Here is a 27838-nt window from a genome sequence, read left to right on the forward strand (position 1 = left end):
TGAAGGCTGAACTAATTTACGCAGGATAAGTCATCAACTGCCGAGCCGAGAAGTTTGTGACGAATCGAATTTACTGTAAGTTCGCTCATCTCTAGACAGAACGTTGATCCAGGGATTTATTCTGACTGCCATATTTGGAGTCGGGAAGGAATCTTTTCCTCTAGTATGAGTTTTTTTTTTTTTTTGCCTTCCTCTGGATCAACTCTGGTCTTTTTTCAACCTCATGAACTATGTTACTATAACATGGATTACATTGATCTCTCATACTGTTCAATGCTATGCCATAGCATAGATCAGTGTTTCTGCCGTTTGATTGCTCCTGCCTGGATCTCGGGCACGGAGCAGTCATTTGGCGCTCGGACAGCGAGGAAGCAGGTAGGGATCCTCCTTGGGTCCTGCAAGCTGTTCGGGACGCCGTGATTTCACCGTGGCGGTCCCGAACAGCACCACTGAACTAACTGGCAATGTTTACTTTAGTTTTAGGCGCGGCGAGCAACCGGGACCCACCGGGTATGATGCGCGCTCACCTGCTGAGCACGGGTCATAACTCAGGAGCCGAAGATGGATGTTAATGAAGGTCCATTTGTGGCAAGGGGTTAAGGACAGTCATGCAGACCACTTATCCAATAATACACATTAGTATTTCTTTCTAAAAATATATATTTATAGGAAGCAGAATTAAACCAACCACATTTTATAAAAAAGGCAAAAAAGGCAAAATATTAAACATACATAATGCTATGCAATACTGTGCAAAATAATTGTGTAATAGTGTCATGCAATGCTTATAATTTATTAATTTTTTTAACCAATAGCAAAATATACATATAGGAATCAATACTTTTCTCTAATAGGCAGTGGCAAAATAAAAGTTATATGGCTGGTTGACCTTGAGACTGTCAGCGGAGCCTGCAGATTCTGGCAGTGTTGGATGACCAACTAATATGTACGGGAAACTTCCAACGTCTTCTAATGGCAGATGTTGGGGGAGAGAATGATCGGGTTTATTAGACATCAACATGCCTTAAGCTTTTCTTGCATGAGGAAAAGGGAGAAGTCAGCTCACCCGGTGTGGCCAGCCACATTAAGGACAGGTGTGGACCCCCACGATATGATAAGGAAAAGAAGGAATGGTAGTCCAGCGCAGCAGATAAGCTGCTGCGCTGGACTACAATTTCTTCTTTTCCTAAAGCTTTTCTTCTCTCACTAATAATTTACCTTTAGGTGTCTGGCAGGGTCTTTTTCCATTTCTACCTATTAAGAATACTTGCATGTTTGGTAGAACCAAGTGTTCAGCTGACAGCTATCTGAAATATCTGACCTTGTCAAAATAAATGAATTTAAAGTGTACCTGTCATCAACAAAAACTTTTTATATAATGTAGATAATACCATTATATTTTTTAAGAGCCGAGGCAAGTGCTCTCTATCACCCAAAGTGCAAGAAAAAGTGAAAACTTGTCACACTAAAAAAAGTGCACAAATGATGCGGTCTATTGCTAAGCCCTTCTCCAACAGGAGAGAGCCCCCCCCCAACAAACCTACCATTCACCTCCGGGCCAAAATGCTCCTGCAAGGATCCAGGTTCGATGCCCCTTTTCGCCGAAGCTACTAAGGGGCCGAAAATGCTCCTGACTTCAACCTAGGCGTTAACTAAGGTATCAGCCGAGGAGCTGTATACTGATGGCATCTTGACCAAAGCAAAGATGCCCAGGGGTTGTAGGGAGATGAGGAACCTAATGGCCACACACACCTCCCCTAGACCGCCAGAAGGGACACCCAGAAGGGCTACCGCATCCTGACAATCTTGTGTACAAACAAAAACACGCAAACTGGCACAGTGACATACAAAAATAAGTGAATGAGTGCAGATATACTGCCCGGTCATCCGTCCGGATCTATAAAAATTTCCTTGAGCCTAGCTAGAAGGCCGGGATACCAAGGGTGAGTGCCAAAGGTGAAGAGTATGGTGCAGTGCGTTCACTCAGTGAACTTTAACACCCAGTGAGTTTCGACACCTCAGGGTCACCACTCCCCGAGGCACAGAAGTACCTCGGCTCCACACCGCCCAACCTCATGGCGAGACCTGGAGGCAACAGGTCACATCAGGGCAGCCATTGAGCTGGTTACGTGGCACCAGCCCCTAAACGCCCCGGTACACCTGCTCCCTCCATGCAGCACCCATCCCCAACAGCCCCACACCGGTGTGACTCTCCACGGGCATGAAACTGATAAGAACAGATACTACACTCGCAAAGAAGCGATACCATTATATGCACATTTTGTAATATACATTGGTTAAATTTTTTTTATATTTTTGTCCCTGCAGCTTTTGCCTGTGTGTCTCTATGAGGAGTCCAAATACAGGAAGGGAGAGTGGACAAGCAGGGCTCTGTACACTGAGGACAAGCAGGGCGGTTGAGGTTTTGTGACATGCTATAGGCTCACACATGAGGATGATTGACAAGCCAGGAGTCTACACAGAGCCCTGCTTGTCCTGCCCTCACTTCCTGTATTTGGACTCCTCACAGAGACAAACATGCACAGAGACAGCATTTTTTTTTACCCAAAAATATACACATTTTTTAATCAATGTATATTACAAATATACATATGTTATCTACATTATATAAAGTTTTTGTTTACAACAGGTACACTTTAATAGTTCATCAGTTTTATGGTGTTTAAGAAAGCTGAAAAGGTGGCAAGGAAGTCAATGGGGGCAAAAATAGATTTTTGCATGGTAGAAGTTGGTGTGGTGCAGTGTGTAATGTATATTGTAATGTCCATGCTTTTACTGTGCTATAATGTATGCATGTGATTTTTATTGTACTGTTCAGGCATGTGATCTGTTTGTATTTGATGGATAAGAAAAAAAATATTGGAATGCCGAATGCAGAGGGCCACATAGTTATCTGTTGCTCCTAAGCTAATGGTTAAGGAAACTGGCCTACACTTTATTATAACTGATATACTCACTTGCACATCAGGTACTGTTTTACATGTTATTGGTTTTTGAATGATTACTTGTTATAGTTTATGCTGTAAAAGTCATGTACATTTTTATATTTACAGATGAATTAAAGAGTACCTGTCACCAAACAAAACTTTTAATATATTTTCCCTTATGTATTTATAAGACACTTTGCTATTTACTTGCTGTTAAAATTCTCAACCTTTATATGTTTTTAATGTGATTGAAAAAACGGCCACTAGGTTGCTCTGTTTTGATCCCTGCGCAAGTCAAAGTTAGTTTGGTCTCCTCCCGGCATGGCAGGAGACCAAACTCAGGAAATGCGTGCGGCTACTTAATACTACGCTTACGCGATTGCAGGCGTGGGACTCCTTGCCCCTGTCCTTGGTGGGTCGGGTTAACATTTTCAAAATGATCTTTCTCCCCAAGATCCTGTACCTTTTCCATTTGTCACCTATTATTCCTCCCAAGGCTCTCAGATCCTTCTACTGGCAGAACAAACCTCCGAGGTTGGGACAGGCTCTGCTACAGGCACCGAAGCAGCGGGGGTGGGGGAGATTAGTCGCCCCTAACATGCATAACTATTTTCTAGTCTAACAGCTGGTGTACACAGCCTGGTGGATTGACCTGGACCTGTCCAATGCCTGCACGGCCCTGGCAGGGGCTCTCCTGGGTTCCTATGAGACACTGACTAATACATTATACAGGTATGTTCCCTCTGTCTCTTTACTGACCCCGCTTAAGACTGTGGCCGCGGTCTGGTCAGTGGTCTCTGGGTGCTTCCCTCAACTGGTGGTCTCTCTGAGGGCACCCCTGTGGGGTAATCCACATTTGGAACACCTGGGGTTGGAGGCAGCCGGATTCAGGAGCTCCCAGAGAATCAAATTTGCCATGCACCTGTTTGGAGATGACTGTCTTTCCTTCATTTGCTGAGGTTAGAGAACTGTTTCATGTCCCTCAGGATGCCCACTTCCGGTATCTCCAGTTGTGACATGTGGTCTCTGTGCAGTTTGGTTCCCTGGAGGTCACCCCTGTTTTTAATGAGCTGGAGTTGCTCCTGGGGACCGCGGACCTGACTAGGCCCCTCACCCAGAGTTATGCTCTACTACAATCAATGGGTCCTGACCCGTTTACGGTGGTGCAGCTGAAGTGGGTTGAGGATATTCCCAGTCTTACTGAGGATATGTGGAAAGAGGTTGATAAGACGTATTACCCTACGGTAGTTAGTGTTTGGGATATGCTCATTCAATCTAGGTTTGCCCTTCGTCTCTATTATACTCCTGTTAGACTTCATCGGATGGGGGTCTCGGAATCAGAGGTCTGTTTTAGATGTGGGAAGGACCGGGGCACCTTTTTGCATGCGGTTTGGACTTGCTCATGTGTGGTTCCCTTTTGGAGAGGGGTAATGACATTCCTATCAGATCACTTAGACTTCCCCTTTGTTTTGACGCCAGAGGTGTGTTTGCTAGCCGTTATTAATGGGTTAGAGACAGGCTCTTACAAACGCATTTTGGTCTGCTTTCTTTTGTTCTGTGCATGTAAGATTATAGTGATGGCCTGGAAGGATGTGTCCTCCCCCCCCCTCTTTCCCGGTGGATAGCCTTAGTGAATAAGTATGTGCCTTTATATCATGCCCTTTATGTCAGTCGAAAATGCCCGAAAAAATGTGATAAGGTTTGGGTGCCATGGTTAATGCTGGATGTTTCTACTGATCCTCCAGTTCGGGGTGCCTCTCAGTCTTGAGGTGGTCTGTTGGACTTTGGGAGCTTCTAAGGTATGTGTGGATGCGTGTGTGTGAATGGTCTTGTCTGTTATGTGGTCTTCATGTGGTGGTGTTCTGGGTGGGCCTGCCCTTCCCTTGCGCACTTATGCTCATTTCACAACATGTACTTCAGTCCCTTTGGAATTAATGTATTGGGGTGTGGGGGGGTCTACCGGAACTGTTTATTTGTTTGTTGTTTCATTGCATTGAAAATTTATAAAAATGTTTTTTTTTAAAAAGGAAATGCGTGCGGGGCATGGGGAGGCACAGCTCTTGCAGCCTTCAGTGATTCGCATCTGCTGGGAATGCCCACTTTCTCCTGCCGGGAGCTCACACAATGTGAGCAAGGGGAAAGGTGTGATACAGAGCTTTTTAAAGCTTGGGAAAAAAATTTAAGGGCCGGAGGGTAGTAGGAGTAGTTAGGGAATATAATCTGAGTTAGTTTAGAAAATATGGTTTGATGACAGGTACTCTTTAAACTGATGAACCAGAAGGATTATATATTGTTGAAGTCTGAGAAGTCTCCAAAGCAATCTGGAGGCTGGTTATTAAAACTGTGAGTTCAGGCAGGTTTGGGCATTTACGAAAAAATTCTGCAGAAGCGAAGACATATGACATATATCTGGCTTGTCTGTCATGTGGCAGTTTCCGACACTGGCCTGCAACGGCATGGCCAAATCCATCAATATCATCCAGATCCTTAAATCTTCCATGTTGGTAACCTGACCGTTTTTTACTTCTGCGGTGGGATCCAAACTGTCTTTTAAATGGTGTGGTCATACTTGAAGGCCCAGACAGGTGTTCTGATGCACATTCTGACTCTACTGATTCTGATGTTGCAAGTTCTCCGAAATTATTTTTATTTTGTTCCTCAGAGATCTCCAGCTGTTCAGATAAATTTTCTTCAGGTCTAATGGTTAAAAAAAAAAAAAAAAAAAAGAATGAGTTATTTCAAGTAATTCAGTTTGGAGTCCAATGTAAAAATGTTTACGTTGCCATGTCCCTCCTTTCTACCTAGAATGGCTTCCAAATTCTACTCATGCACAAGAGCTAATGTATCATAAGTCTTATCTTACATAACTGTAAGGCCTCCCATTTTTCTTGACCATCTTTTGAGATGTTTCCACATCTTGATTGGAGTCATCTGTAGTAAATTCAGCCGATTAGACATGATGTGGAGACAGCCCTATCTATATAAGGTCTCATGCATATCAGAGCATATCAATGCATATCAGAGCAAAAACCAAGCCATGAGCAGGAAAGAACTGGCTGTAGAACTCAGTCAGGATTGTGTAGAAACACAAACCTGTAGAAAGGTACAAAAATGAATGATGTCCCCAAGAGCACAGTAACCTCCATAAATGAAAGGAGTTTGGAATAACCAGGACACCAACTAAATAATTGGGGGAGAAGGGCCAAGACCAAGTACTTAAAGTGTACCTGTCATCAACAAAAACCTTTTATATAATGTAGATAATACTTTTATATGTATAATCGTAATACACATTGGGTAAAAAATGTGTATATTTTTGCCCCTGCAGCTATTGTCTGTATGTCTCTATGAGGAGTCCAAATATAGAAATTGTGCGAGGACAAGCGGGGCTCTGTGCACTAAGGCTCTGTGACATTCCCCTGGCTCACACAGCAGGCTGATTGACAAGCCAGGAGCCTGCACAGAGCCCTGCCTTCACTTCCTGTATTTAGACTCCTCAGAGACACACATGCAATACCTGTAGGAAAGCATTTTTTTCACCCAAAAATATACACATTTTTTAACCAATGTATATTACAAATATACATATATATAATAATGGCATTATCTACATTATAGAAAAAGTTTTTGTTAACGACAGGTACACTTTAACCCCTTGCCGCAAATGGATGTAAATGTACATCCACTGCGGGCTCCCGAGGTATGACGCGCGCTCAGCAGGTGAGCGCGCATCATACCCGGTGGCTATCAGCAACAGGGACCCACGGCTATTGCCGGACATCGCCGATCGGGCTGATGTCCAGCATTAACTCTTTAGACGCTGCAATCAAATATAATGGAATTATCTACATTATATAAAAAGTTTTTGTTAACGACAGGTAACAGGGACCCACGGCTAATGCGGGACATTGCCGATCGGGCATTAACCCTTTAGACGCCGCAATCAAAGTTGATTGCGGCTTCTAAAAGCGGTTAATTCCCTTGCCAGTTAGCTCAGTGGGCTAATATGGACTGCTGCGGCTAAACCGCGGCATCCCGATCAGCTGAGAGGACGGGGGGGGAAGGTCTCTAACCTTCTTCCTCGCAGTCCGATCATCGCTCTATTGCTCCATGCCTGAAAGGTAAGCAGGAGCAGTGGAGCGACGAGAACACTGATCAATGCTATGCTTTGGCATAGCATTGATAAGTGTCTGCAATCAAAGTATTGCATGTTATAGTCACCTAAGGGGGCTATAACATTGCAAAAAAAAGTAAAAAATAAAAAAGTTAATGTGATTTAACCCCTTCCCTAATAAAAGTTTGAATCACCCCCCTTTTCCCATTTAAAAAAAATGTAAACAAAAATAAACAAACACGTGGTATTCTCGCATGCGTAAGTGTCCGAACTATAAAAATATAACGTTAATTAAACCACACAGTCAATGGCGTATATGCAAAAAAAAAAAAAAAAATTCCAAAGTCCAAAATTGCATATTTTTGGTCATTTTGTATACCCTAAATAAATGTATAAAACAATCAAAAAGTCCGATCAAAACAAAAATGTTCCCTCAAACCGCCCCGTATGCAGAAAAATAAAGTTATAGGGAGTCAGAAGATGACCATTTTGAACATACAAATTTTGGTGTATGTAATTGTAATTTATTTTTATTTTTTTTGCAGTAAAATAAAATCAAACCTATATAAATTGGGTATCCTTGCGACTGTATGGACCTCCAGAATACAAATAAGGTGTCAATTTTACTGAAAACTGCACTGCGTAGAAAGGAAAGCTGCAAAAAAAAAATCAAAATGTCGTTTTGTTTTTTTCTTCAATTTTGCCCCACAAAAATTTTTTTTTTCTGGTCTGGCCATAGATTGTGGTTAAATTATTAATGGTATTACAAAGTAAAATTGTTGGTGCAAAGAACAAGCCATCATTTGGGTCTGTAGGTGGAAAATGAAGTGTTATGATTTTTAGAAGGTGAAGAGGAAAAAAAAAAAATTGCAAAAATGAAAAATAGCCAAAGAGGGAAGGGGTTAATGGTTACTCTGGCTGAGCTCCAAAGAGCCTGTTTGCTTATAGGAGAAACTTCCATAAGGTAAATCATGACTGCAGCACTCCACCAGTCTGGGCTTCATGGTAGAGTGACCATAAAGAAGCCTCTTCTCAGGAAAAGACACATGAAAGTCCACCTAGAGTTTTCAAAAAAAAAAAAAAAAAAAAAAAAAAAAAGCAACTTAAGGACTCAGTCTTTGAGAAATTCTCTGGTCCGATAAAAGGCCTAAATACTTATTTCAATGCAATATTTTATTTTTTAATTAGAAAAGATGTCTAACATTCTGTTTTTACTCTTCTTTCACTTCTGTTTTGCTTTTAAAGATATGAAAAAAGCAAAAATTATATTGGGTTGCCAACAAAAAAAAACTGGATGAGAGGCTGTATGCCTGCAAGCTGTGTCCATTCTACAGCGCTGCCACTGAATGTATATCAAGGCTTTCTTCTCATCTCAGCAGTTGTAGTTTCGGTGCTGAGTGTAACCCTTTCCTTGATGTGTTGCTGCTAATCTCCCTGTCCTTTTAATCTGCAGCGTTGGCTCCAGCAACAGTTCAGTGCTAACTTGCTGTGCAGCTGCTCTTTAATTCCTGCTCACATAGCACATTCCAAACCTAGTCGATCAGTATCCCACTTTCCTTCTAAAGTATTGTACTGTGTAAAACATCCTCTAAAACAACATATATGAATTGCAGCACAAAGGTGTGGCATGACTAGGGCAGAGGCTCTGAATACAAATAGGAAAAAATGGCAAACTTGCCTTCCCTACATAATTTTTATCCATGTGCCGAAATGCCCTTTTAATGGTAGGGTCACACAAAGCGTATTTGCAGCATATTTCACGCTGCACAGCGGGAAATACACTGCATATTCTCCTATGAGCAGACACACAGGGTTTCCCCGCGGCATCTCTGTGTGCACAGAGGGCTACCACCGTAAAGCCCTTTGTGTCAGCTCATAGGAGATTACAAAGTACATTTCGTGCTGCACAATGTGAAATATGCTGTGTGTGACCCTACCCTAAAGCCTAAACACTCTTCAAATCAAATCTGGACTACTGAATTGTCTCCTTATCACCCTAATACTGTGGAGAAGGGTCATATCAACTTCATTTAGCTGTGTCCCCAGAAGAGACATCGCCATTGGTGTCTAAATGAATGTACAATAGTCTGTGTATGATCCTCCTGGGATGCGACTGAACTATAGTCTAGAGCCATGTAGAGACCTGGTTCTTGTCACCAGTCACAGGGTTCTCTTTTTTGTTCTTATAAGGGTTAAGGGGAAATCTTCCTAGTTGTGCTGTCACAGAGGACAAATGGTATATAAGTCATACTTACTGATAGCGTTTCTTGTGTGGCAGGAGCTCCTCAAAATCCTGGGTTAGTTTTCTCTTTAAGGTATTGGATTCACTACTTTTCTGACACATCAGATTATCCTTTTCAATTGGCTCACCTGTCAAAATATTAAATCCAATATTATCTCTTATTCCAACCATTGTAGCATAGTGTCAGCTGTAAAACACAGTAAATATGGAGTGGGCTCAGATCCTGAGTCTACTCTATGTATTCTCTACACCATCTTACCTCACTGCAGGGGCTAGACTGAGCATAGTACATATAGGGAAGATAAAAAGCATTTCCTCTCCAATTTAGGAATAAAGAGCTGCAACAAAGAGACTGGCATTGTGCTGGAGTTGGCAGCAGTGAGGTCTCACTATTTTAATGGCTCTAGGAGACCTCTTCTATACTGGAAGAGTCTACTGTGGGTAGCGGGGTCTGTATGTTAACTTCAGCGGTATAACAAACATGCAGGAGAGAGTTATACCTCTGAAATAAGGAAGTTGTTGTAAGCTACTGACTGGGTGAGTGCTCCATTCTGTTTTTCTCTGTTGGATCATAACTGATGTCTATATTATGAGCACCGATAAGGTCAAAAGACAAGCTACTGGAGCTGCATTTATTGTCTGTATATACTAAGTGAGCAGTGCCAAGGTTACTTGTTAACTGCTTGTGAACAGATGGGGATCTATGCTGCTATATTCCTAATGTTCTTATGTACTCAACAATGTATGGAGCAGGAAGAGAAGATCAGAAGCAGCAGAAACGTTGTTAAAACCTGCCACAGCTTTCAGTGTACTGTGAACGCTGCAGACTGGCTGTATGTATGTAGTGAGAGACTTATATTAAGGGGGAGATTTATCAAAACCCATGCAAAGGAAAAGTTGCCCTTTTGCCAATAGCAACCAATCAGATTGCTTCTTTCATTTTAAGGAGGCCTTGTTAAAAATGAAAGAAGCGAGCTGATTGGTTGCTATGGGCAACTGGGAATCTTTTCCTCTGGACAGGTTTTGATAAATCTCCCCCTAAACCTTTACAAGCAGCAGTGTCTCCCTTTAGCAGCTTAACCTCTTACAAGACTGCTGTGTTATCTTCTAGCAAATTAACTGGATGGATAACTCCAGCAAAAAATTAATTTATCCCCTAGCCACAGGATCGCTGGGACCTCCCGCAAACCTGGGACAGAACCCCGGCTCTCTCAGTGAGGAGCACATGTTGTCTACCGGTAGGCGGCACATGCTCCATTCATTTATATGGTGGCGCTGATGGCGGCACTCCCAAAGAAGTGAATGGATGCTAGGTCCCATTCTGGAGATCGTGAGGGGTCCCAGCGGTTGGGTTAATTTTTGCTGGAGTTCTCCTTTAAGAAGATGATCTCTTCAAAAGTAATGTCTATATCAGATTAACACTTTACAAGCAGCTGTGTCCTTGTCATTTAGCTGAGCTGCACAATACACATGAAAATCCTATTACGTGGCTGATGAATAATATTCTGTATGAAATAATGTACAGGTTCCAGGTGGGAGGTAAGGAAATATTTTTTTATTTTATTTCACTGCCCTTGGCATCCATTGGTAAATTAATTCACCAGGGTTGTGATTTACTTTTGGTCATTGGCAATTCTTCCATTGTATTCTATGTACCAGCGACTGGAAAACATATAAAACAGGCAAATTGATTTGCTGATTCTGAATCCTGGCAAGATCTAAGCACAAGACGCCAAAATGCTGTATAGAATCAGTTTCCCCCCGTTGGTACCTTCCAGAGCAGAAGGGGATCACCAGATTTTGATCTGTCGCTGCTAAAATTAAAGTAAAAATGGTTTCCTTGTAATACTGGGGAAAATAATTTGCTTATGATATGTATTTATAGAAAAATCATAAAATTTCTTCTCAAAATTGACTTTTTTAAATCAGAACTGTCACTTGTAAAAACTTTTGACACGTTCCAGCGATTTGTGGAGGTCTGAGTGTTCAGACCCCCACCAATAACAGCATACAAAATGACTGCTGTCTCTGGTTTTTCCCAGCTTGCAATGCGGTCGAGACCTGACTCACTAGTCAGCTGATGACAGGGAGCCTGTCTGCTTCAATGGGTGGAGAGAGCAATCTGCAACTAATGCAACAGCTGTAGGCACCCGGATTGAAGACCACAGGTCTGCAGCTCATTTATGTTTCAATGGGTGGGGTAGCTGATGTGTGGGAAGGAGGAACATGGTATCATGGGATTTGTAGGCAAACTGAAAACAGGAAATACAATTTCACAGAAAGCTAGCCACAGTGTTATGGTAATCTCACAGCATAGCCATTTAGCCCAAGACAAGCACAGATCCTTCCTATGCATGTCCATTACTGCCTGCCAGGTACATACTAAAATCCCCTTATGGTGGATAACCCCTTTAATGTAAGTCTATGGAGTGTCTCGATTATGTCTGAACCAAAAAGTTTTTTCTAGAGATCCCAGGGTTATTGTTCACCAATCACAAAACTCCTCATGGACTTAGCCCACTAGGTGACTGGTTCCGTTTTGAAACTTAGGGACCCCCCCAAAATAAAACAAATTTTTTTTATTTACAATTAAAATTTCCCTATCTTTTAGACATAAAATACTGTGTTAAAAGGTGCACCACAACCCTTGACAAAGCCGATTCTGACCGGCAAAAAGTCAGGGAGGTACTTTGTATGCAATTTTAACAGCAGTATGTAAACAGTGGAATGTTCTATAGGGAGACACGTGGTGGAAATAGGTACTATAGATAGAAGTGAAGTGTGAAATATCAGTGCTGCAGCATCACAGATTTACCCAATATTAAAGGGTACCTTTTCATCAAAAAAACTTTTGATATATTATAGATTAATGTATGCAAAGTAACTTTCCAATTGCATGTTATTAAAAAATGCTTCTTTCTATTTAATTTTCCACTTTGAAAAAATCCCCACTAGGGGTCTTCCTACCAGTACTGGACGCAAACCCTTTTTTTTTTTTTATAGCTTTCAGACTCGTGCTGGAGTCCTAAATCTCAGACTTTGGCCGGGACACAGACAAGCTCATCACTGCTCCCTGCCTTTCAGACAGGCAGGAGCCAGGACTGTGCTCATAGCACAGCAGAGCATACTCCTGACTCTGCATGCCCTAATTCCTTACTGCATGCCTTACTGCATGCCCTAATTCATTTTACTATCTGAGCTCCGATCTGTCTTCTCTCTGCACATGCAGTTGTAAACAGAGAGAAGATTCAGAGCTGCTGGTTGCAGTGTTCACAGCCTCTATGCTGGGCCACGCCTTCTTCCTCCCTCACACTAGGATGGCTGAATGAGCAGCCAAGAAGACAATAAATCAGGTAGAAAGAGGGGGTTTTGAAAGAAAAGAAACACAGGGATAGTGACAGTGACAGTCAGGGACAGATGGGGGGGGGGTTTGGGGGGTTAGGGGATTAGGGAGAGTTTAGATCATGATAGGTACTCTTTAGGCATAAGCCCTATCCCAGAGTCCCATCTTTCACTGAAAATTTGCATAATTGGTATCCTTTTCAATCAGGTGTTCTACATACTGTGTATGAAACATAGGTAACTCAGACCCCTGCCAATCACAACCTGACATGCCGCAAGGACAGGTACACTTTAAGCAGAATGAACTTAAAGTATAGCTCATAACTCAAGCAATTGAGGGCATATCATAGAGACATATCAGATGTTATCATTGTTGGGATCTGTGTGCCGAGATCATTTATATATTCTAACTTACTGGGACTTTACACAATGGCCCTGATTTACTATTGTAAACCCAACCTGTTTTGTCAGGTTGCGTGCCAGAATTTGCACCAAAATAATTAAAAAACCTGGCCAACTTTCCATTTTACTCAGAAAACCCTGGTAAAATGCAATGGAAAGGGGGCGTGGTTACCAAAAAAAGTGGCATGTTCCTGACATTTTCAAGAAATCCCAACATATTTACTAAGGTTTCCACAGAATATTTGCTGGATTCGAGATCTGGAAAACCTCACAGCTCAGAGCATGTGTAAAAAAAAAAATAAAATAAATAAAAGCAAAATGTAGGGAAAAAATGCAAAACGTAGGAAAACCTTAGTAAATACTGTGGAAAAATACTTGTTGGAAATTAAAACCCACAAAGAAAACAACACTCCACTCTTAGAAACATTGGCCCTGATTTACTGTCGGGTGATAAACAGTGACACCACAAGTAGTTTTCAATCAGGTAACTGTTGTGACATCACAAAATCTGTTTGTCATATGGGCTGCTATGGTGACATCACAAGTTGGTTTTAGTCAGATAGGATGCTGTGACATCATAACTGTTTTTCTGTGAGGTACACTGCTGTACCATTACAAGTTTCATGTACCGTAAGCCATTATGATATCACAAGTAGAACTAATTCAGTGTGAGAATGACAAAAGAACTTAGCAAAAGCAGAAAATGTAGGAAGAAATTGCTAGACAAAAGTATCCACGACAAGAAATACCTGATATTTCCTGATTCTTCAGAGGTTTAGGCAGATAATTTGCAGGCTGAAAGTATAGAATACGAGAGTTAGTAAGTAAATCTGCTTGTTGATGTTCATATTCTATACCTTTTTTATATATATATATATATATATATATATATATATATATGTGTGTATGTATGTGTGTATATATATATATATATATATATATATATATAATGCTTGAGAAAGGTGGTGTGAGACCGCTGAAACGTAGCACTCTGTAACTATGCTGGAGATGGAATAAACACTTTTTTTTAATGCATTTTGTGTGCTGCAGACTTTTCTACTGTGGATGTTCTTGGAGCTTGTGACCGAAGCCCGTATGTCAGCATGCACCACTAGCCCTACTGGTACTTATGCAATAGTACTGCTCTTTTTGGACATATATATATATATACACACTAGCTGAGTACCCAGCGTTGCCCAGTTTTTCCTTCCTAATCCTTGTTGGGGAACAAAATCAACAGAGGAAGCTTTTGACTTCATATCCATCCTCATATATTGTCATCATATCCCGTCCTCATATCCCGACCTCCTTTCTCGACCTCATCCTGTACTCCTATCCCGGCATCCTGTCCTGACCTCATATCCTGTCCTCATAGTCAGACCCCATATCCAGACCTCACATGCCGTCCTCATGTCCCAACCTCATATGCTGTCCTGATATCCCATCCTTATGTCCCATCCTCATATCCTGTCCTCAGGTGGGACTGATTTGTGATGAAGATATTGTAAGCTGAAAATAGAAGGGGATGTGGCTTTGTGGGACTGGGCGTAATTTGCAAGCCAGACCGATGCACAAAAAGGGTAGATAATAAAAGGGTGGGGCCTAAACAGTGGACGTGTCTTTGTGAGATGGGGTGTGGCTTGCAAGCCGGACTGGCACATTCACCAGGCGATGCGGAGTTTGTGGAGTAAGGTACTGGAAGTCCCATATACTTGCATGGGACTTGAAACAAAAACCCATCTTTTATATAAGGGTGTAGGTAAGGGTTAATTTAACGATCATATATTTTTATTTGACATATAAGTAAAATGATGTGTACCAGGTATTACTGAAATATCTCCAGCCGTATGGAAGTTATGTGGGAACATACATTTCCATAGATTTGCAGGTCGAGATAGGAGGTCTGGATAAGAGGTCGAGATATGAGGACGGGATAGGAGGTCGAGATAGGAGGTCGAGAGAGGAGGTCGGGATAGGATGACGAGATATGAGGACGGGATAGGAGATTGGAATATGAGGACGAGATGTGAGGATGGGATATGAGGTTGAGATATGATGATGGGATAGGAGGTCGGGATATGAGGATGGGATATGAGGTTGAGATATGATGATGGGATAGGAGGTCGGGATATGAGGACGGGATATGGGGTTTGGATATGACAACAATATATGAGGACGGGATATGAAGTCAAAAGCTTCCTCCTCTGTTTATTTTCCTCCCCAACAAGGATTAGGAAGGAAAAACCGGGCAACACCGGGTATTCAGCTAATATATATATATATATATATATATATATATATATATATATATATATATATATATATATATATATATATATATATATATATTTATATATATATATATATATATATATTTATATATATATATATATTTATATTTATATATATATATATATTTATATTTATATATATATATATATTTATATTTATATATATATATATATTTATATTTATATATATTATATATATTATATATATTATATTATATATATTATATATATTATATATATTATATATATTATATATATATATATATATATTATATATATAACTCAACGTGTGTGTGTGTATGTTCCAGCATCACGTCCAAACGGCTAAAGATATTAACATGAAACTTGGCATACATGTTACTTATATGTCAACAACAAACATAGGATAGGTGATTTAACCCTTACTCACCCCCATTTGCCAGGGGCGGGGTTTATGTTTAAAGTTTCATACAAGTCAATGGGAAATATATGTTACTGCATAACTTCCAAATGGCTGGAGATATTTCGATAATACTTGGTCACATGATACTTATATGTCCACTTAAAATATAGGATAGTTAATTTAACCCTTAACTACCCCCATTTGTGAGGGTCGGGTTTTTTGTTTAAAGTCCCATGCAAATCTATGGGAAATGTTTGTTCCCACATAACTTCCGTATGGCTGGAGATATTTCAATACTTGGTACACATATTACGGGTCGGGATAGGAGGTCGGGATATGACAACAGTATATGAGGACGGCATATGAAGTCAAAAGCTTCCCCCTTTGTTTATTTTCCTCCCCATCAAGGATTAGGAAGGAAAAACCGGGCAACGCCGGATACTCAGCTAGTGCACACACACACACACACACACGCCGACATTTATCATTGTCTTTAGACTGTTTTTTTTTTTTTGTCTAGAAAAGGCGCAAGCAGGGTTTGTGCCTTTTTTTTTTTTTTTTTTTTTTTTTTTTTTAAAGCACCTTTTGGCTTACACATTTCTGCTGATTTTGAGTTGCAATCCACTGATTTTGACAATACACATGATATGGAAGGGTTTTATGAACTGCGCCTTTTTGTGAAAAGAAGCAAAGCCACTGGAAAGTCAGCCCAGACTTAGCTTAGCTTTTTGGTGTATGTGAAGAGAGAAATTTCAGAAAATGTGACCTGCACAAAATTTATCAAATGCTCTGTGACCATTTAATCAATTTGGTGCTCCTACACATTACCAGCACACAAAAAAAGTGTAGAAAAATGCTTACACCTTCCGTGTTTCTCCAAAAATAAGACTGGGTCTTATATTAATTTTAGTCACAAAAAACACACTAGGGCTTATTTTCAGGGTAGGGTTTATTTATTTACAGTGTACATTGAACAACATCCATTGCCCCCCAATGTCCCCCCCCACCGGTTTATCAGCCCAGCGCTGCACCCCACATCGGGGGACTAATCGTACCGTATGTCACCCGCGAGTGCTGCTTCTCTCCCCCCCCCCCCCCCCGCCAAATAATTATCAGCCGCTGCGCTGTACTTTGTATTCCTGTGCCCGAACTGCAAATATTAAAAAACAAACTTTAACTTACCTTCGTTCTCCGTTCCCCCATTGCTAAGGAACCGACCTTATGGTCCCTCCGCTGTTCTTGCTGCTTCCTGGGGATGGGAACGTCACAGAGCCTTCAGCCAATCACCGGCAGCAGCGATGTCCCGCCTCTGCCGATGATGGGCTGAGCCCACTATCATGTAAGAAGCCGGCCGGCTCCAGCTAGGGCTTATTTTCGGGGTAGGGTGTATTTTCGGGGAAACACGGTACAATGATAAATATATATTAGAGCTGCTAATAATACACAATAGTGGTTACTACTTCCTATTTACATAAAAAACACAAACAAACATACATTTGTGGTTTCTGGTTTGTTATTAGTACTGGAGTTAGGTGATCCTTCAGAGATGCTGTGACCTGTAAATGTAAAAAATATATTATCCATTAGTATAAGCAATGGTAATATAGTAATAGTTCATAAGGTTGAAAAAAGACCAGAGTCCATCAAGTTCAACCTATATCACTAATGAGTCCCTACTGAGTTGATTCAGAGGAAGGCAAAAAACACTCATACTAGAGGTAAAAATTCCTTCCCGACTCCAAATATCAGAATAAATTCCTGGATCAACTTTCTGTCCCTATAGATCTAGAATCAATAACCTGTAATGTTGTTATTCTCCAAAAATGTATCCAGGCCCCTTTTGAACTCTTTTACAGAGTTCACCATGACCACCTCCACTGGCAGAGAGTTCCATAGTCTCACTGCTCTTACAGTAAAGAACCCCCATCTGTGCTGGTGTAGAAACCTTCTTTCCTCAAGACGTAGAGGATGCACCATTGTTATAGATACAGTCCTGGGTATTGTAGTCCTCCCATTCCCCGTATTACCCTGGTTGCCCGTCTTTGAACCCTCTCCAGCTCCACTATATCTTTCTTGTACACTGGTGCCCAGTACTGTACACCGTATTCTATGTGTGGTATGACTAGTGATTTGTACAGCGGTAGAATTATTTCCTTGTCGTGGGCCCCTATTGATGCACCCCATGATTTTATTTGCCTTGGCAGCAGCTGCCCGACACTGGTCACTACAGCTAAATTTACTGTTAACTAAGACTCCTAAGTCCTTTTCCACGTCAGTCGTTCAAAGTGTGCTCCCATTTTAATACATAATCCCAGCCTGGATTTTTCTTCCCCATGTGCATTACCGTACATTTATCAGTGTTGAACCTCATCTGCCACTTCCCAGCCCAAACCTGCAACCTATCAAGATCCATTTTTAACAGTGCACTGTCCTCTATTGTGTTGATCACTTTACAGAATTTAGTATCATCTGCAAAGATTGCTACTTTACTATTCAACCCCTCTACAAGGTCTAAGTACCAACTGGTGAGACTGCAACCGTTGTATGGCACGGGCTCCTGACTCGAGCCCGCGTCATACCGGCTAGTCCCCAGCTGATTCCTGTAGCTGGGGGCCTGCGTTAATAGCTGACATGCCACGGCCGGCTGCTAACCCTTCAGGGATTACCTCTCCTCCTGTGGTTGCTATGGCTCTGAGAATGATAAAGCCTGACAGGACCAGGCTTTATCAATTGAGCGCAGTGTGAACAGATCAATGTGGTTCTATGAAACCACATTGATCTGTATGAGGAATCTAATGATTCCTCCTAAAAGTCCCCTAAGGGGACTAAAAGTGTTAAAAAAAAAATATATATATATATAAAAAGTTGAATAAAAAGTAAAAAAAAACATCCATTATCCCTGTTCTTTTATTAAAAGTTTAAATCACCCCCCTTTTCCTAAATTCCATATAAAAAATATGTACCCATAATAAAAACAAACATCTGGTATTGCCATGTGCGTAAATGTCCGAACTATGAAAATATATTGTTAAACTGCACGATCAATTGCGTACGCGCAAAAAAATTCCAAAAGGTCACTTTTTATATCATGAAAAAACGAATAACAAGCAATTTAAAAAGTCCGATCAATACAAAAATGGTACTGCTAAAAACTTCAGATCACGGCGCAAAACATGAGCCCAAATACCGCCCCGTACGAGGAAAAATAAGTTATAGGGGTCAGAAGAGGACAATTTTAAACGTATTAATTTTCGTGCATGTAGTTATGATTTTACAAAATCAAACCTTTATAAGTAGGGTATCATTTCAATCGTATGGACCTACAGAATAAAGGTGTCACTTTTACCGAAAACTGTACTGCATAAAAACGGAAGCCACCAAAAATTACAAAATTGTATTTTTTCTTCAATTTTGTCGCACAAAAAACAAAAGTGGAAAAATGCTCAGTCCTTAAGGGGTTAATGAATGTATTAAATAGAATAGGACCCAAGACTGACCCCTGTGGTATCCCACTAGTAACAGTCACCCAATCAGAATAAGTACCATAAATAACCACCCTCTGTTTCCTATCACTGAGCCAGTTACTTACCCACTTACACACATTCTTCCCCAGCCCAATCCTTCTCATTTTAGGCACCTATCTTTTATGTGGCGCTGTATCAAATAGATTGGAAAAATCCAGATATATGACATCCAGCGATTGCCCCTGGTCCAGTCTGGAGCTCACCTCCTCATAAAAACTGATCAGGTTAGTTTGACAGGACCGATCCCTCCATAAAGCCATGCTGATATGGAGTCATACATTATTTTTGTCAAGATACTCCAAAATAATATATTTGCTTTTTCCTGATCCCTGTCTCTAATTTCTTCCTCATCATTTTTTAAAAGGCCTACACTTTCATTTTTGACCTTTTTGCTATTTATATAGTTAAAGAACATTTTGGGGTTAGTTTTACTCTTTGGCAATGAGTCTTTCTGTCTCTATTTTTGCGGCTTTTATCAGTTTTTTGTTTTTTTTACATAATTTACATTTTTCTCTATAGCTTTTTAATGCTTCTTCACTGCCGTCCTGTTTTAGTAGTTTAAATGCTTTATTTTTGTCATTTATTGCCCCCTTAACATTTTTATTCATCCATATTGGTTTACTTTTATTTCTGACCATTTTATTCCCATGAGGCATATATACATCTTACAGTGAGAATTTAAAATATTCTTCACTCTCCCATTTAGTGTCAGTATTCTTGTTTTTGATGACATTATTCCATTTTAAGGGCTTCTCTAAATTGGTCAAATTTTGCCTTCCTAAAGTTCATTGTTTTTGTGGCCCATCGCGAGGTTCCTTTATTGCAGAACAAGTTATAATGTATTATATTATGATCACTATTTCCTAGGTGTCCTTCTACCTGCACATTAGTTACTCTGTCAGGTCTGTTTGTTAATATTAAGTCCAGTAGGGCGCCCCCTCTGGTCGGGCCCTGCACCATTTGGGACAGATAATTGTCTTTAGCTATAGTCAGAAACCTGTTTCCTTTATGAGATTCACAGGTCGGTCTCCCAGTTTATATCAGGATAAAGTCCCCCATTATTATCACCTCATTCTGATTTGCTGCCTTGTTTATTTGCCTCAGTAATTGATCTTCTTCCTCTTCCATTATGTTTGGTGCATTATAGCAAACCCCTATTAGAATTTTTTTATTTTTATCTCCATATATTTCTACCCATAATGACTCCATATTATCATTTCCCTCCCATATATCCTCCCGCAGAGCGGCCTTCAGACGCCTTTACATAAAGACAAACTCCCCCCCCCCCTTTCTGTTTTGTCCGATCCTTCCTGAATAGACTATAACACTGTATGTTGACCGCCCAGTCACAGCTATCGTCCAACCAAGTCTCTGTTATACCCACTATGTCATAATTCTCCTCAGACATTATCAACTCCAGTTCGTCAGTTTTATGGGTCAGACTTCTGGCATTAGTCAACATGCAATTCAATGGTGTATGTTTGTTTTTTCCTACGAAGCCTATTCCTATTAACAATTCTAACCCCTCACTCCGCTCCACCCCAGGTACATTAATAAGTCCCCCTCTCTATCTACACTATCTTTCCCCTCTATGTTGTAGGTTCCCTCCCCCCAGTCCCTAGTTTAAACACTCCTCTACCCTTCTAGCCATCTTCACCCCAAGCACAGCTGCACCCTCCCCAATGAGGTGCAGCCCACCCCTACTGTAGAGCCGGTATCTGACAAAGATGTTGGTCCAGTTCTCCATGAACCCAAACCCCTCCTTCCTACACCAGCTTCTGAGCCACTTGTTTACCTCCCTAATATCCCGCTGCCTCTCTGGTGTGGCTTGTTGTACAGGTAATATTTCAGGAAATATTACCTTGGAGATATCTGCTGTGCGGAGTGAATCTGTGGAGTTGGAGTGATTTGTGTGAGTACTTACATTTGCACATAGAGGGATCACTGATCGAATTTTGGAAGAATCATATACGCATAGTATAACAAAGCCCTCCAGGTATTTTCTATTTTGCCCATATCCTACACACTCACAATCACTAGTCATACATCGCCATTTGCTTTATTCCAGTGCAGCTGCATCTATGTGTTTAATGACTCTGATTTGGTCATGTGGTCACCAGTCTGTTTTCACAGCGATTTTGAAAAATCACAGCAGAAACTGCCATAATGCGATGCAAAACGCACCAAAACTGCACATGGTGTGGACCGACACCAACCACCTTATGCATCTCCGCTATAGACTTCTGGTTGCTGGAGTCTAGCCGGGTGATTAAGTTGGTCTTATTTGGCCAATTGAACCACCTCCTCTCTTTGCAAAGCTAAAGGATTCATGGGAAATGTAGGCAGAATGACAATTGTCATATGCAAGAACCTCTTCGTTATTCTCTAATTATAGCCTAAGCTGGACTGTTTAAGCAGAGAATTTCCTGAGTGCTTCTTTTAACCTTTCAGAGACAGGATTCATTCTTTAAGTTTTTCCTCTTTGCATCTCAGTGGTCATATCCTTTTTTGTTAGACAAAACACGGGGAACCTTGCAGCTTGCTGGGACTTGCAGTGATTTGACAGACTATAAGTGCAGCCAACGCTGACTACAATTGACCTGAATTGACTGAGGATGATGACAGATGATAGACGACTTACTGACTTGTAGCTGCAATTTAGGTTGAGGCCTCCAGAAGTGCTGGACACACTCTGTAAGACGTCTTGACTGTGCTGGACCTCAGGAACAAGAGAGATGAAAGAGAGCGATTGCAGCTCCTCCCTATCTTACATAGGGGGGCTGTGCAAGGAGCCCATAGGTTACTTGGGAAGTCACCTGGTCATTGGGTTCCCTGGGTAATAATCATGTGACTTAAACACAGTCATGTGGTACAAATATAATCATGTGACAAACAATAAAGGTCCTTTACTCATTATGTGAAACTTATATACACACGGGGGAGACACTACAGGAGAGCCCCGGGGACAGACAGGGACTCGACCTGATGGGACAGAAGGACCATATCCTGTACTGGGAGACCACATAGCTTAATGAGTACAAGCTATGTTTTCATTATTATTATTTTTTATTATTAGCCTGAGTACCAATAGTACAGATTAACAATGAACATAGTCAGGAAGCCCTGGGGTCTCCCAAAGGACCCTGGACTGTACAAGGCATGGACCTCAAATGTATTACACCTAATCACAGGGTGATCCCCCTTTTTTGGACTCTTTTTTTGCAAATTAAGATTGGTGCTTCAATTTCTCTTCCTTTCTCAATATTGTGAGAGGTCCATATCCCGTACTGGGACACCACAACCCCCCCCCCCCCACTTGAGTAAAGTCACCCTCTAAATCTGTCCTGGAAGGCTGGGGAGCGAAATGGACATGGGGCTGCATGCACTCCTGGGGCATTGCAATTAACGTCCATATCCAGGCTGAGAATGCAAGAGAATCTCTATCAATGTCCATACGTGCTCTGACAAATTGTATAACTGAGCAACCATAGGATTACTGGTGAATAAGGATAAGTACACTTAGTAACATACTTAGGACTATGTTAGGAACATGACCTATTAACCTTCTATTTGACAATGAATAGGACTATGCATATTATGACATTTGACTATGACTATACATGTAACACTTTATACATATGACTAAGACATAACACTGGCGGATTGGGTTGCCGGAGGCTTTCTGCCCAATGCCTTGGCTACTGGGGTCCCTTGGCATGACACACTTCTCACCCTTACGGTACAGAAGGACCATATCCTGTACTGGGACACCATATAGCTTAATGAATACAAGCTATGTTTTTATTATTATTATCATTAATTATTTATTTATTTTATTATTAGCCTATGTACCAATAGTACAGCCTAACAGGGAACATAGTCAGGAAGCCCTGGGGTCTCCCAAGGGACCCCTGACTGTACAAGGCATGGACCTCAAATGTATTACACCTGATCACAGGGTGATCCCCCTTTTTTTGGACTCTTTTTTTTGCAAATGAAAGGGTGCCGGCTCTCCTTGGCTGTCCGCTGCAGAATTTACGCTGCGGAAAATCCACTGCAAGCCCTATTGAAGTTAGTAGGGTCTGCGGCGGATTTTCTGCAGCGGAAATTCCGCCGTGGAAAAGTGCCCACCCCCTTTCAAATATGCAGCAAGAAACCAGCAAATAAATCCGCCCGTGTGAACGTACCCTTAGGCTGGAACTCCACTGAGGTTTTTTTTTACAAAAACGCTGTCATAAACGCCAATTTTCCCGCACTGCGTTTTTTCAGTGAAAAAAACGCCACGTCCAGATGTTAGCTGCATGTCAATGGTAAACTGCAAAATGCCAGATTCACTTGGCGTTTTTCAGTTTGGCGTTTTTTTAATCCTTTTGGCATTTTTCAGCAATTTCGGGCTCAGAGGCTGGATTTTCAAAACGCCTGCCAAAACCTAGTTTGGCATTTTTTGCCCTGAAATCGTAGTGTTTACATCCCATAGAAATCTATGGGAGAGCAAAAACGCCAAGAAAAACGCCATGTTGGTTTTAAATTTTGCGTCTTTGGAGGCGGTTTTTATTCTTTTTTGGACTTTAGCGATCCCAAAAAATTATGGAGATACCTTTTATATAAAAATTTTGTAGGGTACCATAAAAAAAATTAATAAAAAAGATACAGTAGTGATGGAAAAAATTGTACCTAGCGAAATGTATCTTTTTTATTACGAAATGTTTATTCATTTTTAAACAGGGATCAATTTATGTGAGCGGGTAAAGCGCTAAAAATGTAGCCGACAATAATAAAAATGTAGTGTGTTTGTGTGTGTTTTTCACTTTTTTTTAGGTAGTACTACTACTCCCAGCATGGAACACACTGTTCCACGATGGGAGTAGTAGTTACCTGTACCTATTGACAGATCGCCCATTGCGATCCTCCTGTATAATGTATAGATGCGGCGGCTGCTCTTCTATGGTCCCCTGCCGTATATATACACATATTCATATTTCCCGCAGAGAGCTGTGATTGGCCAGATGGTTCCAACCAATCACAACTCTCTGTGAGAAATCAGAATGTGTATATATACGGCATGCAGGGGACCATAGGAGAGCGCCGGCCGCTGCATCTATACATTATACAGGAGGATCACAGCGGGTGTCAGGAGTGATACCCGCAGTGATCTTTCCTTAACTACAAGTACTACTACTCCCAACATGGACTACACTCTGCCCCACGCTGGGAGCTGTAGTACCTGCATTAATAGACAGATCGCAGCGAGTGTCAGAAATTACACTCGCTGCGATCTGTCTATTAATGCAGGTACTACAGCTCCCAGCATGGAGCAGAGTGTGCTCCATGTTGGGAGTAGTAGTGCCTGCTAAAGGACACATCACAGCGGGTGTCACTACTGACACCCGATGTGATCGTCCTTTCTATAGCAGAGATGCAGAGCGGCTGTATACATCGCTCACATCCCTGCTCTGCACTGTACTCCGGGCCGGCCACTCATTCATTCATCTTTTCCTCAGAGCTGTGATTGGCTGAAACATTCCGGCCAATCACAGCTCTGGGTGGAAAATATGAATGAGTGATGTGAATAGAGCAGAGATGTGAGCGCTGTATAGAGCCACATCACTGCTATATTATGGACGATCGCATCGGGTGTCAGACTGACACCCGAGGTGATATGTCTATAGTACAGGTACTACTACTCCCATCATGGAACAGTCTTGTTCCATGCTGGGAGTAGTAGTACTACATAAAAAATGTGAACAAAAAAGAGAAAAAAAAGTTAAACACACACACTTTATAAAAAAAATTATTTAAATTTTGTTATAAAAAATAAACATTTAGTTAAATACATTTTTACATCCCTACTGCGTCTTTTTTTTTTTTGGTACCCAAATATTTTGTAAAAAAAAAACGCAAAAGGGGCCAAAAACGGCAAATTCCACACAAAGGTAAAAACGCCAGAAAAAAACGCCAAAATGCAGGGAAAAACTGTGGCGTTTTTTCTGGCGTTTTTATGTCACAAAAATCGCAGGGCAAAAATCTCAGTGGAGTCCTAGCCTTATACTGTATTTCTGCTACAAAAGAAATGTCTGGCTAGAGAAAGCTGTTTGACAGAGGCTAGATCTACAGCGACCTGCTGCAGGCCTTGGACAAGACAACTTCAGCGAAGCCTCTGTGTTATACATTCTATTTTACATTATCGTCCAAAACCATAAAAATCAACAATATAAATACTGTAATAAAGCTACATGATTATTTTGAGAGAATGTCATAGAAATTCTATTTTTGGAATTGACCTCAAAATTATTTACCATGTCTTCTTTGTTCTGCATCCTTGGTCATGTTTCTTTTTTGAGAACCAATTGTACTTTGTATCTACAAGATGAAACACTGGTATTAGTTAAATATGAATAAATACATAAACAGAAATTCCAGCAATGTACATTAGATTAACTGCACATAACCGCTATGAAGAAAAGAGTGATAGAACTTAAAGGCTATGGATAACTCTGTCAAGGAAACAATGATTTTACAATGTCAGTTGTTACCTTCAGTTAAAAAAGTTGCACTAAGTTTCAGGCTGCAAGCACATTATATTAATAGGCACTGTCGTTTTAAACAACTTTCCTCCATGTGATAGCCTATGTGATTTCTAACATATTTGTAAATCACTTTGTTTAAATGGTGATTTAGGAGTCTACTTTTCCTGCAATCTGCTGTCCACTGCCTATTGTTAGGGTAAGTCTATCTCTAGAAACAGCTAGAACTGGATGGAACACAGGGTTGTGGGGGTGGAGCTTAGCTAGTGCTACATGTCCGCTCAGTCTGTCGGCAGCTGAGATGGGACACCCCAGGCTGAACAACTTAAGTCATGTGACCTGAGCTTTTAAGTGAATTTCTGAGACTTTAAAGCATACCCAACCTTTCGAAAGATTATTATTATTTTTTTTTAAACCTGCATGATTTGGTTATATACATATATATATATATATATATATATATATATATATATATATATATGAAAAAAAGAGAGGGTGAAAGCTGGCACTGTGGGAAATGACTTGTAGTCACAGGTGAGTGCTCAGCTCCAATCGGTTTCAACTCAAAAACCCTGAGAAAGGCCTCATGGTAAGGCTGAAATGTTGCTTTGTACCTGCTGGGTTAATAAAGACACCATTTTTGGAATCTTTTGTAGTGCCACTTTCTTCTTGGAGTTTTATGCAGTTATAGAACCCCTGAGAGTTCCCTCTATGGTGCACATCTATTTTTCATTCTTTACATTTTAGGGGGCAACACCAAAGCTGTGATGTTTTGCCAGTAGTACTCATACAGTTAATTCCTATCCCTTACTGGGGCCAATAACAGCTCTGTATTTATTCTATTATGCTATTCTATGACACAGTGCTGGTTAATGTATGCTAAACAGGCTGTGCTATGATTTACATAGTACAGTACTATATATATATATATGCACTGGGTTTGCAAGCTGCTATGTGAGAAGAAAGGAAAGAGAGCAGCAGGATCACAGCAAGAAAAGGGTTACACTAAGTACTGAGCTGCTATTGTTGCTGCTGACAAGCTCAAGGGAGGAGATCACAATGCAGGACTTTGGACATACAACAGTAGATACATTGGTATTTACACAAGGAACGGCTGTCCAGAGCTTTATGGGTGGTGAGGGACGAGAATTAAGCCTTTATTTACCATTGAGGAATGTGTGGATCATCCTCAGCAGGCAGACTGGCTCAGCTTGCAGGTACACAGCCAATACTTTCTCTGGCTCTCTTCTGCAAAGCATATGCTAAGCCCCACCCACTTCCTGTAATTTGTCCTGCTCTAGCTCGCACCAGAGACAGATTTCCCCTAAAGGTAGGCAGTGGACAACAAATTGTAGAGAAGTAGGACACCTAGTGGCAAAGACTTTTGATCAGTTTTTCTCTGATAAGATTCCTTTTTGATGAATAAAGTAATTTACAAATATCTTAGGAATCCCGTTGGCAGGCTGGGAGATGACAGTGCCCATTGAAATATTAATGTCTTATCCCAAGGATAAGGCATCAGTATTAATCAGTGGGGTCCATCTCTCCCCCACCAACTTTGATCAATGTTTGATCGGTGGGGGTTGATTCATTCAATACATAAATCTCTTTACATCTCTTTATTCATCAGTTGGTGTCTTTGGCGCTGGCACCTTATCACATCTAAATACAGATGAGCTATTCTTAAAATATTGTGTGGTTTTCCACTCCCATTGACATTAATGGGGAGTATTCTTAACAGCCTGAAAATGAAGCTGAAAACCAGAGCTAAAAAAAGAGTGATGTAACTTTTTTTTTACAGCTGTTCCACTTGAAAACTCCCATTGAAGTCAATCGGAACTTGAAAAAAAAAAAAACTTTAAAAGTTACCAAAAATTCCTGTACTTTTATAAACTGCCTGTTACAACCATGCTGAATCTCAAGCTGATTTGGAGGCTTTTTCAGATGGTTTATGCACAGGTTCTTTATATCCCATGTGAACATACCCTAACAGTGTAAAAGTTACCTGTGGAACAATACTTTTCAACTGTTTAGCAAGATTCCCTGAAATAAAAGCAAATAAAAAAAAT

The 27838-nt window shown here is 40.9% G+C and overlaps 1 protein-coding gene across 1 annotated transcript in view; it reads right to left on the minus strand.

Moving 5' to 3' along the window:
- Positions 1 to 654: 654 nt before the first annotated feature.
- SETDB2 (SET domain bifurcated histone lysine methyltransferase 2) overlaps positions 655 to 27838 on the minus strand; it is a 228918-nt gene continuing 201734 nt past the window's right edge. Inside the window, exons 29-34 of the mRNA XM_056560069.1 lie at positions 27775 to 27812; positions 25542 to 25605; positions 17216 to 17277; positions 13798 to 13843; positions 9318 to 9432; positions 655 to 5645 (exon numbers count right to left, since the gene is read on the minus strand). Of these exons, the coding sequence (XP_056416044.1) occupies positions 5210 to 5645; positions 9318 to 9432; positions 13798 to 13843; positions 17216 to 17277; positions 25542 to 25605; positions 27775 to 27812 (761 nt within the window). The 3' untranslated portion in view covers positions 655 to 5209. The remainder of the gene's footprint in view (positions 5646 to 9317; positions 9433 to 13797; positions 13844 to 17215; positions 17278 to 25541; positions 25606 to 27774; positions 27813 to 27838) is intronic.

This window comes from Hyla sarda, chromosome 2 (genome assembly GCF_029499605.1).
Source record: "Hyla sarda isolate aHylSar1 chromosome 2, aHylSar1.hap1, whole genome shotgun sequence".
Lineage (NCBI taxonomy): Eukaryota > Metazoa > Chordata > Amphibia > Anura > Hylidae > Hyla > Hyla sarda.